The sequence below is a fragment of the Haplochromis burtoni genome, unplaced genomic scaffold, assembly GCF_018398535.1.
Source record: "Haplochromis burtoni strain Fernald_Lab_line unplaced genomic scaffold, NCSU_Asbu1 Contig_61, whole genome shotgun sequence".
Lineage (NCBI taxonomy): Eukaryota > Metazoa > Chordata > Actinopteri > Cichliformes > Cichlidae > Haplochromis > Haplochromis burtoni.
In genome coordinates, this window is record NW_024582422.1 from 2,073,395 (window position 1) to 2,085,686 (window position 12,292).

Below are 12,292 nucleotides of genomic sequence, written 5' to 3' on the forward strand. Positions count from 1 at the left end.
TGTGTGTGTGTGTGTGTGTGTGTGTGTGTGTGTGTGTGTGTGTGTGTGTGTGTGTGACACAGCAGGCCTGTGTTGAATCAGTCTTCTCAGTATAAGGTCAGAGCTTTTGTGCTGGTTGTCGTGCAGCCTGAATGCAGATTGACGGGCTGAATCCTGCAGCCTGGCACCCCATTAAAACTCATTCCGTGTGTGTGTGTGTGTGTGATCTAACTGCAGCCTCTAAAAACACAGGGACCCGTGAGCATGGTGTTGGTTTGTTAGCTGCTGCGTCACAGTGACACACAGTTTGGGTTCTGACTTTCAGGCTAACTTTCTGTGAGTGTGAGCTCCGTTAGTGGCGATGCCTTCACTTGCTGCTGTATTTATAAGCTCACTAGTGACATTTGGGTCACTCCCAGAAACAAAGGGTCCTGTAAAAATCAGTAGCTGCCCCTGTAGGTGCACCAATGTACCTCTTAACCTTGACAGTTGGATCTCAGGGCAACTTTGTAGTACAGATTTGCACCTCTTTATATCCACCAGGTCACTGGGGTAAAGGTTAACATTCACCCAAATAAAAAAAGCTTTTAACAGAAAAACACCAAAAGACTTTGTTTGAAGTTCAACATCTTCTACTTTATGAATGTTTTAAAGTTTTTCTTCTGCATGTGTATAAAATAAAAAACAAACTCAGCCCCTACTCTTGCAACCTAGTCACTGCTAACCTCTTAACATCCAACTAGACGAGGGGTGGGCGACTCTAGAAGGTCATATTGACTTAGAAAAAGCAAAAGACCAAACAGTTGTTCACTGCACAAGCAAATAACGCTAACAAAAACATTCTCCAAAATGCTGCATGAGCCTTTAAATTATCTCACATATTGCCATTTGGATGAAATGCGTGACTGAACAGGTTAGTGATAAAACAGGCTGAACTGGAATCAAGTCCTTTTTTCCTCCCCTCACCTCCACCTGGTTGTGGCAGACGGCTGCCCCTCCCTGAGCCTGGAAACCCTGTAAAAGGGGAGTTTTTTTCTTCCCACTGTCACCAAGTGTTTCTTCTCTGTGGGTCGTCACATTGCTGGGGTTTCTCTACAATACTGTAGAGCCTTTACCTTACAATATAAAGTGCCTTAAAGGGACTGCTGCTGCGATTTGGTTTAAACTAAACTGAAGTAAATGGCAGTTTAGAGTCTCTGCGGTCATTTGCTTTAAGATTGTTTGGCACAATGCTGTCTGTGGTTGGTTTTTCATGGGTTGTTTTCAGGACATTGTTGGTAGATTTAGATGGTCTGTGGGCCGGTTCTAGTCCTCAGGCTGGTGGCAGACATAGAGTTGCATTTCTAACCACATGCTACAAAATACAAGATGTTACCTTCCCATCTACTCAATTCAATTCTGACACATTTAGCACCAAAAAGTCTTGCCCGATGGTCATTTCAGTACATTATGAGGACCTTTTGATCATATCAAATGATCTCCATAAAATAGCAATGTGTAAAATAGTGTTTATTTGACAGTTTTCCCCCTCAAACATGAAGAAAATTGCTGTACTGGATGGTTCATTTTTGCCCATTTTTACATATTTAGAGTAAAACATTTTGTAATCAACGTTCAACATCTTATTTAGTGTAATTTGTTAAAGCACAGGATGCAAACTTCATGTTGCTGAAACACACGAGTTTCCATAAAAAGCACAAGCTCAAAATTTCTACGTCAGGATCTGGATCTTTCAGTATTATTATATAATAAATCACAAAGGGTCATTCATTGTTTTAAAAAAAGGAGAAGTAACTGAGTTTTAACAGATCTCTGTTGTTTGACCACTTTGACGGCAAGAATATGATTTGCTTATCTTCCTCTTTTCATTTTGGCGCCACTGATCTCATAACCACAAGCGGGTCAGCATTTCTTGTAGCCACAGATTTCAAATGAAATACCATTCAGAAAATGTCCAGTGTCAGCAAATGTTTGACAGGAAAACAGCAGATAAGTGAATTCAAATGAAAGTGGTTACATGCCGTCACGTCGGCTTATTTTAGCTTGAAGTTTTAGTTACTGCATTAGAAATTCTTTTTGCAAATTTGCACAGTTGGGCCACTGCCACATAACAGCATGCTTTATTCATCTGTCTCTTAATCCTGACTAAACATTTGTGGCTCTGACCACGGAGAAAGTAAGATAAATAAATGATAAATATGTGCCAGATGTAACACCGAGCCAGTTGCTGTCTTTCTTTTCCAGCGCATGATGAGCAGTTTATTAAAATAAGCCTGTTTGGACACTTTCAAAGCATTTACCATCAAGCCGAGCTTGGTATTGATACCAGAGTCCTTTAATCTCTGGGTTTATCTTGTCCAGAAGAATCCACGACTTCCTTGGTCCCATCAAAGACAACGCAGCTGGCTCATCTAACAATGCTTGTAGATCTCATCCCCAAACCAACGCCAGCCCGTTCAGACCCCTCCTGCCACTGAGTGCTTGTTTATATCTGCATCACAGGCATTTTAGCTGTCGCTTTGATCTCTACAGTTTAGAATAAGTGAACAAGCCGAGGGTTTTAGCATCTTGATAGAATATGTGGTGACAGACGAACATAAACCACCTGTGAAATCTGCGCCTGGAGCTCAACTTAACCTTTGTTATCCTTTTGTAGACACTTTACTTTATCATCCTTGATTTTTATGGTGACAGCAGTGGTCTAATCTGCGGGCAGTGTTTGATGTAACAGCCAAGTTGCTGACTCAGAGATGTCCTTGTCTCAAGATGGATGAGGCGAAGCTTGTAGAGTTAGAACGTCTTTCACACTGTTTCAGATTTATGTTTTGTGTACTCACAAGCCTTGTATCCAGTTCAGGGAAGCTTTCATGGTATTTGGTTGGTCTTCTCCTTTTTTTTTTATGGTTAAAGCTCTCGAGGTTCATTCACTGAAGTCTGTGGCCTCCTAAATGCTGTCAGTCTCAATTCATCCTGGTCAGCTGCACTCAGTTCAGTTCAGGAGGTTCAGACCTGATTAATGGCACTAAGCGTCTTCATCTGACATCCGTCAATCAGCTTCTCATTGGGGCATTTAAAATAAAAGCAAAGCTGCAAGTTCTAGGTTTGAAACAGCCACTGAAAGCTCCAGAAGCATCTCAAGATAAATGACCCCAAAATGTAAAACACAGTAGATTGATTAGACTGTTTCTTCTAGTCATGAGAGTGTGGAGTACTGTTTCACTCCACCATCAATTACTCAAGAGTACTTAAAGGATATTTACATGTCTCTGCTCCAGATCAAAACTTTATCCTTCGTTAATGGGCAAACTTGCTTGCAGAATAAATCCCACAAGAGAAATAAATGAGATGGATTGCAATCCATACAAAGCAGCCCAGACCAAACAATCCTGGCATTTTGTTGTAGTTTAAGTACTTGGAATATTTCTAAGGCCAACATGGTGGTATTAATCTGTCTAGAGGTATCATTGGGTTTTAGGGGATTTGAGGATTTGTATTTTTCAGTCACAGTTCTTCAAAAGAGCTAATAGTCCTTAAACCTGTGTCCATGTGCAGTGTCTGCACAGTCTCTGAGAAAAAGCTAACGCCATGGAGATAGTCTTTCTTGTGTCTCCTGAGGCTTCATAGACCTGTATTGCTCTGTCAGGCCTCATTGTAAGGACAGTCGGGCTTCATATGATTTTATTTTCTAAATTAGTAACATATGATTTTATTTTCAGCCTTTGCTTTTGTGAGGTGCGTTTTTAGGTGCCAAACTAACTTATCCCTCTCCTTTCTATATCTAGATCTTTCCAGTCACTTGTTTCTCTTTTCTGAAATGAGCAGCTTCTATCATCTTCAGGACTGCTTCAGAAGTTTATCAGAAGTTATCTGCCTGTACAGCTTACTAGGGCTAATCTTGGAAAAACCCAGAACCTGTTCTCGTGCTTCTTTATTGATATATACTGAAGTGTCAAAACTGATCATTAAGGGTACAAGGGAGGTCATCAGATGTTGCCTTTATGGGGAGAAAGAGTTATATCTTAATATAAACATTTACCCATGAGCTGGTTGTCACTGCCCTTTACTTTCAATCGTCAGTGGTCTTTCCAGATGGCGTATTCTGAACAGTTACTTGACATCATTGTTAATACCTCTGATGTGTTTTTGCTCCTTAGATGATATGGTGACATCCCAGTCCAGCCTGTTTTTCCTGATCTCCAGCGAGGGGAACCAGAACCTGTATGTGACGCAAGCCACCCTATGGCTCTACTTTAAGGTGCTGCCGGCACCTTTGGAGGTGCGTGCCAGGCGTAAGGTTACGGTGAAGGTGTACTACCAGGAGCCCGGCCTTGGCAGCAAATGGAACCTGGTGGAAAAACGAGTGGAGCTAAAACGCAGTGGCTGGCACACCTTTATGCTGACTGATGCTGTCCGGTTGGTGTTCGAGAAAGGTGACAGGCGACAGAACCTGGATATCCGCTGTGAGGGCTGCGAGGCAGAGGGTGTCTTGCCCATTTTGCTCAATGTCCATGATGAGTCCCACCGGCCTTTCCTGGTGGTACAGGCGAGGCAGGCTGACAGCAAACACCGGATCCGGAAGCGAGGACTGGAGTGTGATGGCAGCAGCAACCTGTGCTGCCGGCAGCAGTTCTACATAGACTTCCGACTCATCGGTTGGAGCGACTGGATCATTGCACCGTCAGGCTACTACGGGAACTACTGTGAGGGGAATTGTCCGGCTTACATGGCCGGTGTCCCCGGTTCAGCTTCATCCTTTCACACAGCAGTGGTGAACCAGTACCGCTTGCGGGGGATGAGTCCGGGCTCCATGAATTCCTGCTGCATCCCCACAAAGCTCAGTACCATGTCCATGCTCTACTTTGACGACGAATACAACATCGTCAAGCGTGACGTTCCAAACATGATCGTGGACGAGTGTGGCTGTGCTTGAGTATGTTTTTCCTGTTTACTTAAAGTGGAACTGAAGAACTAAACAGATTCACAATATTACAAAAAAATTAAATATTAAAATATTTATGGACGACGGAGAAAACATGTGCACGCACAACCTCATCCACACATATCTACACACCCTCATATATGCCTGCACAAAAACTTGTATATATATTTATGTTTGTTGATATATTCATAATATGAGTTTGAAGACTTAGTCTCCTGCAGACAGAAATGAAGAGTTCTCTTCCAAATCTTTAAAAATCCACTTGGAAAACAATCAATATCTGAAGTTCTTCATTAATTATCTCTAAGATAATGAGGATCTGGTTTGTTAAATTGTGTAAGACTTACTTAACCTACTAGCCTTTACAAAGCAGCGTCATCTGATGTAATTTTCTGCTATCACTCAAGTTGTTAGTATAGGCGCCACTTGAAACTCTTCATGAGTAGAACATAAACCCAACCTTGAATGTTAAAATGCTGTCTCCAGAGGAGGTAAAAGGAGCTTTACATGAGTAACAATGAAGGTTGGGGGGTGATTCTGCTATGCCTCTTTCAAGAGTACTTTGGACAAACACTGAAAATGTCTTCACACCACTCAAGCTACACCAACATACAGCACTTCTGGCTTGGATCGTACAGCACTTCTGGCCTTAACAAAGTTTGTTCCATAATAAGACCTGCAAATTCCAGAAACAGATTTTTGACATGAATGGAAACATATTCTATATTCCAGCAAACCCCAGTAAACAAGGTTTTTATTACTCCAAAACCATTCAATAATTATCCAAAATACAGGTAGAACTTTGTGAGATGTCACAACTGAAATTCAATGGAATATCTGCTTAGAGGCCATGTTTCTGATATGCATTTCTTCACAGTTTTCTATCAACTTTAGTGCTGATCAAACATTTTGATTTGAAAATTGTTTTACCCAGTAGAATCTGTAGATAAAAAAGAAATGGGTTAGTAGCTTGTCCAATTAATGTTTATACTTAATTAGCACTTAAGTAACACTCAAAGTGTCATAAGTTTATGCAAACTTAATTTTTGACCTCTTCTAAAGACTTTGGATGAGTCAATCAAACGCCTTCCCTTTCTTTTTGGGTTTTGTACCTCTGAACTTAAAAAATACATCCTGTAGTTGAAATATTCATCACCAGTAGAATCTGTACATCATAAACTAGCAGCTCAACCAAATTCTACCCTTCTTTTGGGGAATATGTACCGTTAAAGGTAATAAACTCCATCTTTCAGGAATCCACCTTAATTTCTCATCAAAGTATGTGTCACATTTTGCCCCAATAAAAATATTTGTATCTGAGAGTAGGGCAATAGCCCATCCAGTCAATGTATAATGAGCACCCATTTACCAACTAAAGTTCCACAAATTCTATGATATAATATTTGGTTTTCTCAGAGGTTTTGGCTCAGTCAACCAAGCTTCTATGCTCCCTTCTTAAAATTTGTACTACTGAAAGTAATAAACCCATCTTTAAGGAGACTATCTTACTTTTGCACTCAGGAATGTGCCCTCAAACTATTGCCCCCAGAGAAATCTGTAGATCACAACGTCAGTAACTATGAGCTTTGATTTACCATCCGAAGTTTCAGAAATTCCACGTTAGTTTGTTTTGAGACCTATTCAAGATATTCCTGTTAGGGTGAAAACTTCGACCCTTTCTTCTTGGTCTTTGTATCACTGAAGTAAAAGAAAATCCTTTTAGTTGACGAACCAACCTGCTCATTAAGGTGCCAGTCAAACAAATATTCCTTTTCAGCATATAATCAACAATGAAGATGATGGGATGAATATCAGGAATGACCTCACAAGCAAGATATTTCCTTCACTTTCCTGCAGCTTCTCCTTGAAATAGAAGGTTTGAACCCTTCCTTATTAAAATACATTTAATGTAACTCTTATTTCCGTCAGTGAAAGTGAAAAGTTGCCATATTGCTCAGTTAAGAGAAGGTGCAACTTTGCACTTCCTGACGCACACTTTGATAGCACTTGCAGATTGAAATGCCTTTAATGAGCCCTACGTGGCACATCTACGCCCACAGTCCTTCTAAAATAAATAAGTGCCGCATGAGCTATGCAATGTATAGTATTTACCCATATATCAGACAAGATGAACTTAAGCTCTAGTGACAAACTATCACCAATACTTGAAGTAAGTGTGGCAGGCAGTGGTGTGTTGGGCTTCAGGTGGGAGGCTCTGATGAAAAAACATTCCTTCTCTTTTAAGAAGGAAACACTATTTATTTTTCTTTGATTTATGGTTAAAGAAGCAACAACAACAACAACAAAAGCAGGGCAACAGTTTGACTTATTCAATATCCTCAAACCTAAAAATGCACACACCAAATCTCTGTGTATTTGTTTGTTTGGAAACTCCTTCAACATGACCGGGAGTTGAGCAACCAAACTTTGTACACTGATATAGCTTAGATGCCTGAAGGCCCATATATGTATATATATTATGTTGCCTAGCAACTACCTATCAACATGTGAAAATGCCCAATTTTTAGAATATATGCACAAATAAATGCTTTTAAAAGCATTGCATATTTTTATTTCTCAACATTAACATAATTTGTAGCCACAAAACTTCAACATTTTAATGACTCTATCACGCTGCCTGGCAACCACCTACATAAAATGACATTTACATAGCAGCGAAGGACCTGAGTGTTACAGAGTACCCACAAAAATAGGCTAATTACTGTACGTTAATACATTTTCTCAGAGTGATGAAGTGTATCACTTTGCCGACAGCAAGAACAGACCAAACAATAGGATGGGCACTAGTCAGCTGTTGCTGACTGCTTTGTGGTGTGTGTATCTAGTAAAAACCAATGTTTGGAATTTTATTTAAATTAATGTATTTACTCTTGCAATTTTTTGAGATTTGGTTGGCTAAATATTGAATATGTTGCACAGTAAAATTGAACCAACACAGCAGCTTAAGCTAATATATCTTCAAGTCCAAAGGTTCTTACGATGGAGAAAACTGTCCAAGGACCCCCTGGTACTCCTTCCACCAATATAACTTTTTAGAGTTTGTTGTCAATTGATGTATTGGTGTTGGTTCAAAAATAATATTGGAAGGGAGTAATCTTGCTGTATTGACGTAAAAGGTCCACTTCTGCATAGATGCACGTTTTACTGATACAGCACACTGTTTACTTTGCATGTAAAATATGAATCAGTGGTTCCAAACAGCACCAACATTCGTTCTACAACTGCACATATAATGTACAAGTTTGTTTCAATGTCATCCGTACATTGCTATACCAGCTCAATCCAATAATCTATTGGAGTTTTTTCTTCTCTTTCATCTAAAAAGGTTTTACTGCCATTAGAAAAATAATCATCTGAAATGTAAAAAGAGGCTAACTGGGGCTAACTTTGACCCAAATGCGATGCACGAATAGTGATTTTTAAATAAATGCATCCCAGCGGAATTCCCATCGTGGCCTGTTTGGCACCATAACACACTTTGAGACACACTTTCAGGCCTCAGTCACTTTGATATTTTCAGGTTAAACGCTTCAGCGACCTGTTATTTCACAAGCTCGTTACACATTTTTCTCTTATTCGCTGGGTAAAGAGAAATACCTGAGACTTGATACTGCTCATTATCTTGTGTTTTCTCCAGCCTCCTGCCCGATGCCCAACCCTAGGCTCACCTGCCACTGTAATCTTTTGCTTATTCTTCAAAGCGAATGGTTCTTAGAGTATTTGCACTGAGGAGTTGCGTGACTAGTCATAAAAAAAATGAATAGAAACTGCCATTGAAAAAATAAAAGTTATTTTTATAGAAGCAAAATTGAATTCTGTTCAAATGTATTATACCTAATCATGGAACCAAAGAGGCCAAGAGGTTTAGCTATTGAAAGATGGCAATGTTGTCATGTTTTGTTTGTAAATGATGTTGTGACAGTTAAGAGGCCTAAACACTGTATCAGGGTATAGTATCAGTCCATAATCTGCTTAATCCTTTTTCTATTTTGTACCTAGACATGGAATATTTCATATTTTTTCATGAGATGACTTAAATATTCCTAGTTTCCTCGTTTTGTTAGCATCCTTCCATTTAGAGTAAAGCCCACACCATCCAGTCTCTGTACAGTCGATGTAACATATGAATATGCTTTTGAAATATTTTGTTCTTTGTTATTGTTGAAAAATAAAGTTCTTATTACAGATTGTTTGGGTTTGTTGTTGTGAGCACTTCCAGGTATTTAACATTGACGGCTGACGTGACATCTTCTTCTGAAAAACCTCAAGGTGCGGTTAATTTGGATGGTTGCCATGTTTGCCCCTATGGAATGACACGTCTGCCTTCCATGATGTGGGTGGTGCCCCTAAATATCTCACAAAAATTCCCATACTTGTTATTATAAGGAGAGATGATGATGCCTGAGGGTTTTTCCCAGCTGACTGCCAATCATCTCATGTAATACTTGATAAATATTAAACCGTTGTTGGGCACAAGGTGAAACTGTTCTTACCGAAATATTTAGCCATTGCATTACCCAGACCTGTATGAGAGAGTTTCAGCTATTTGTTGGAGTAATGTGCCAAACTTCCTTATATAATGATCTATAATGGATAGATGTAATTAAATTAATTTAAAAAATAGGAAAAAACTGGGCTATAATTTAGAGTAAGTTTCCTCTTAGTATTTTATATTGAGTTACACTTACATTTTTTATTTAAAAAACACATAGTAATTTTTATAAAATGTAGTAGGATATTAAGATTATTCAATTTAAAGCTACAAATTATTAATCCCCACCTACTTTAACACAGTTATGGATTCTAACATTGAGTCAGCATCATGTTTTCTTGGTCACATTTGCCAGTTTTGATATTTTACATGCTGCTAGCAGTATGTTTTGACATGAAACTTTTGACTAAAATGAGAACAAAAACATCCAATATCCAGACATGCAATAGTGTATTAATATTTATAAGTATATAAGGCTCAAAAACAAATACATTATTACGCTTAATTAAAAAAACAACAAAGAAATACAAACTTCTTAAATTGATTTTAACACTTCCTAAAGCTAGAAAGCCTCAGTCACACAGCCCTAAAGACGTGGTAAAGTCTAAATGTGTATGCGTGGTTGCTGAAATCAGTTACAAAGAGGTACACAGTGCTGAATCAAAAATCTACTTGTGATTCTTTTAGTTTAGTTTATTGTGGCCTACTCTGTTCAGTATGGAAGATGCTGACTTTTCAGCAATTAGTTGATATTTTAAAGTTATAAACAGTTTGCAAGTACTTAGACTTTGAAAAGTGTTGTTGCAGTCTCTGTTTCTAGGTTGCAATGCATTTAATGTTTTAGTACCTCTCAGAGAGTTGATGAGTTACTGTAGAGTAGTTAGGGTCTCAACTGATAGTTACCATGAGATCACTGACTGGTCTCTGGGTCATGTGACTGAATGTTTTATGCACTTGGCTAAGTTATTTATTGCAAGTAAAACCCCCCCAAAACAAAACAGCCTCCAAAATCTTGCCGCAGATAATGAAAAAAGTAATCAGATTACAGTAACGCGTTACTGTAATCTGATTACTTTTTTCAAGTAACGAGTAAAGTAAGGGATTACTATTGCAAAATCGGTAATTAGATTACCGTTACTTTCCCGTAGGAATGTTGCGTTACTGCGTTACTAAAACCGTGATTTTTTTGCGAGAATGTCTCACGACAGTGACGTAAGCGAGTGCGCCGTTGGTGACAACAGCTGTGTGCAGATCAACAATGGATCACATATCGATTGTGGGAGAGAATATGAGCGTGCAGCGTTTAAAGCGTGGAAGTACTGACCTTACTTTGAGTTTGATTCCATAAAAAGTGACAAAAACATTAGCGTCCATTGTGCGTGGGAAGAAAACTTTTTACAGCGGAAAAACCCCCTAAACTTCCAAGCAAGCACCGAGTGCGCAACGACGTAATGGGAAATTCACAGAGAAACTCGCGGATTCTTCAACTGACCGCGGCACACCTGCACCAGGGTAAACCTCCGCCTACCCTACTCCTGCTTTACAGGTGAAAATAGAGCAACAGGACCGTGCGTCTTTGACTTTATTTATTTTCTGCTGTGTTTTACTTGCATCTATTTGAAAGAGTGAGTGTAAACACAAAAATAGTTTTAAATGTTAAACTAATTTATTCAAGTCAGAGCATGTTGCATATAATTACATTTTTGCTTGATGCATAAAGTTAAAAGATTAAAACTAATAAAACAAGTTTAAAAAAGAGACTTTTCCATTTGATTACATTTTGTATGATGGATTATGTAGAAAAAGTAGAATTGTGCTGAAAGATCTATCGCTTTATCACCTCTTCAGGTTGTAAATCGTGTTTTTAAAAAGTAACTAAGTAACTAAGTAATTAATTACTTTTGAAAATAAGTAATCAGTAAAGTAACGGGATTACTTTTTTGGGGAAGTAATCAGTAATTAGTTACTGATTACTTTTTTCAAGTAACTTGACCAACACTGATGTTAGCATCACTGACTTTGCTAGCTAAACTTATCAGTTAGCAACCCAGCGAGTAGTCCATTTAGGCTGAAACCAGCACAAACATCCATGTCAAAAGTAGGAAACTAACGTTTTCTTACCTGGAAATAATAAATGAAGGCACTTTAAAGTCTTTGTGCTCTTAATAGTTATTCTGCCTGTCGTTTTTTTTTTTGTTCCTTCTCTGCAATCTATTCTTGTGTGGACCCCTCTTTAGATACTGGTTTTAGTGAACTAGCTAACACTTGCACTGAGAGCCTAGCTAGCATTGTTCTTGGCACCTCTATAATTTATTGGAATGCAAAAAATAAGCTTAAGGCATAATTTATATACCTGATAAACTAAGACCTTACTTCTGAACAAGATGAAGTAGCATCCACCTGGACCTCAAAGCCACCACACTGTCTCTAAATTGGATAGACTAGTTTTTGGAGCCAGCCTCAAGTGGATGCTCTTGGAACTGCAGCTTTTTAAACCTTCTGTGTGTGTGTGTGTGTATGTGTGTGTGTGTGTGTGTGTGTGTGTGTGTGTATGTGTTTCACCACTAGGACCAACACAGTATATACAGTGCTGGTTGTCCTTGAAAATGCTCTCTAGCACTGGGAGTAAGAACAGACCAGAGCTCTCTGCACTCACCCAGGCGTACAATGGCTCCAAACAACCCTAATTATATCGAAGCAAATCTCAGCAGGACTTCAGGGGTTAAGTGTTTGACCTTTAGGGTCACATACTACATGACTGGGAGGAGGTACACAATCACCTACTGCTGGTGTTGGGTTGACGGTAAAAACATGATCTTATGCACTTTCTGTGCCTCCGAAGGCACTTGCATAAAGAAGAG

At 39.0% G+C, this 12,292-nt stretch overlaps 1 protein-coding gene across 1 annotated transcript in view; it reads left to right on the top strand.

Annotated features, from left to right (window-relative positions):
* Nucleotides 1–9,126, top strand: part of LOC102299875 (inhibin beta B chain) — an 11,628-nt gene extending 2,502 nt beyond the window's left edge. The window contains exon 2 of the mRNA XM_005923046.2: nt 4,134–9,126. Within this exon, the coding sequence (XP_005923108.1) occupies nt 4,134–4,909 (776 nt within the window). The 3' untranslated portion in view covers nt 4,910–9,126. The remainder of the gene's footprint in view (nt 1–4,133) is intronic.
* The last annotated feature ends 3,166 nt before the right edge of the window (nt 9,127–12,292 follow it).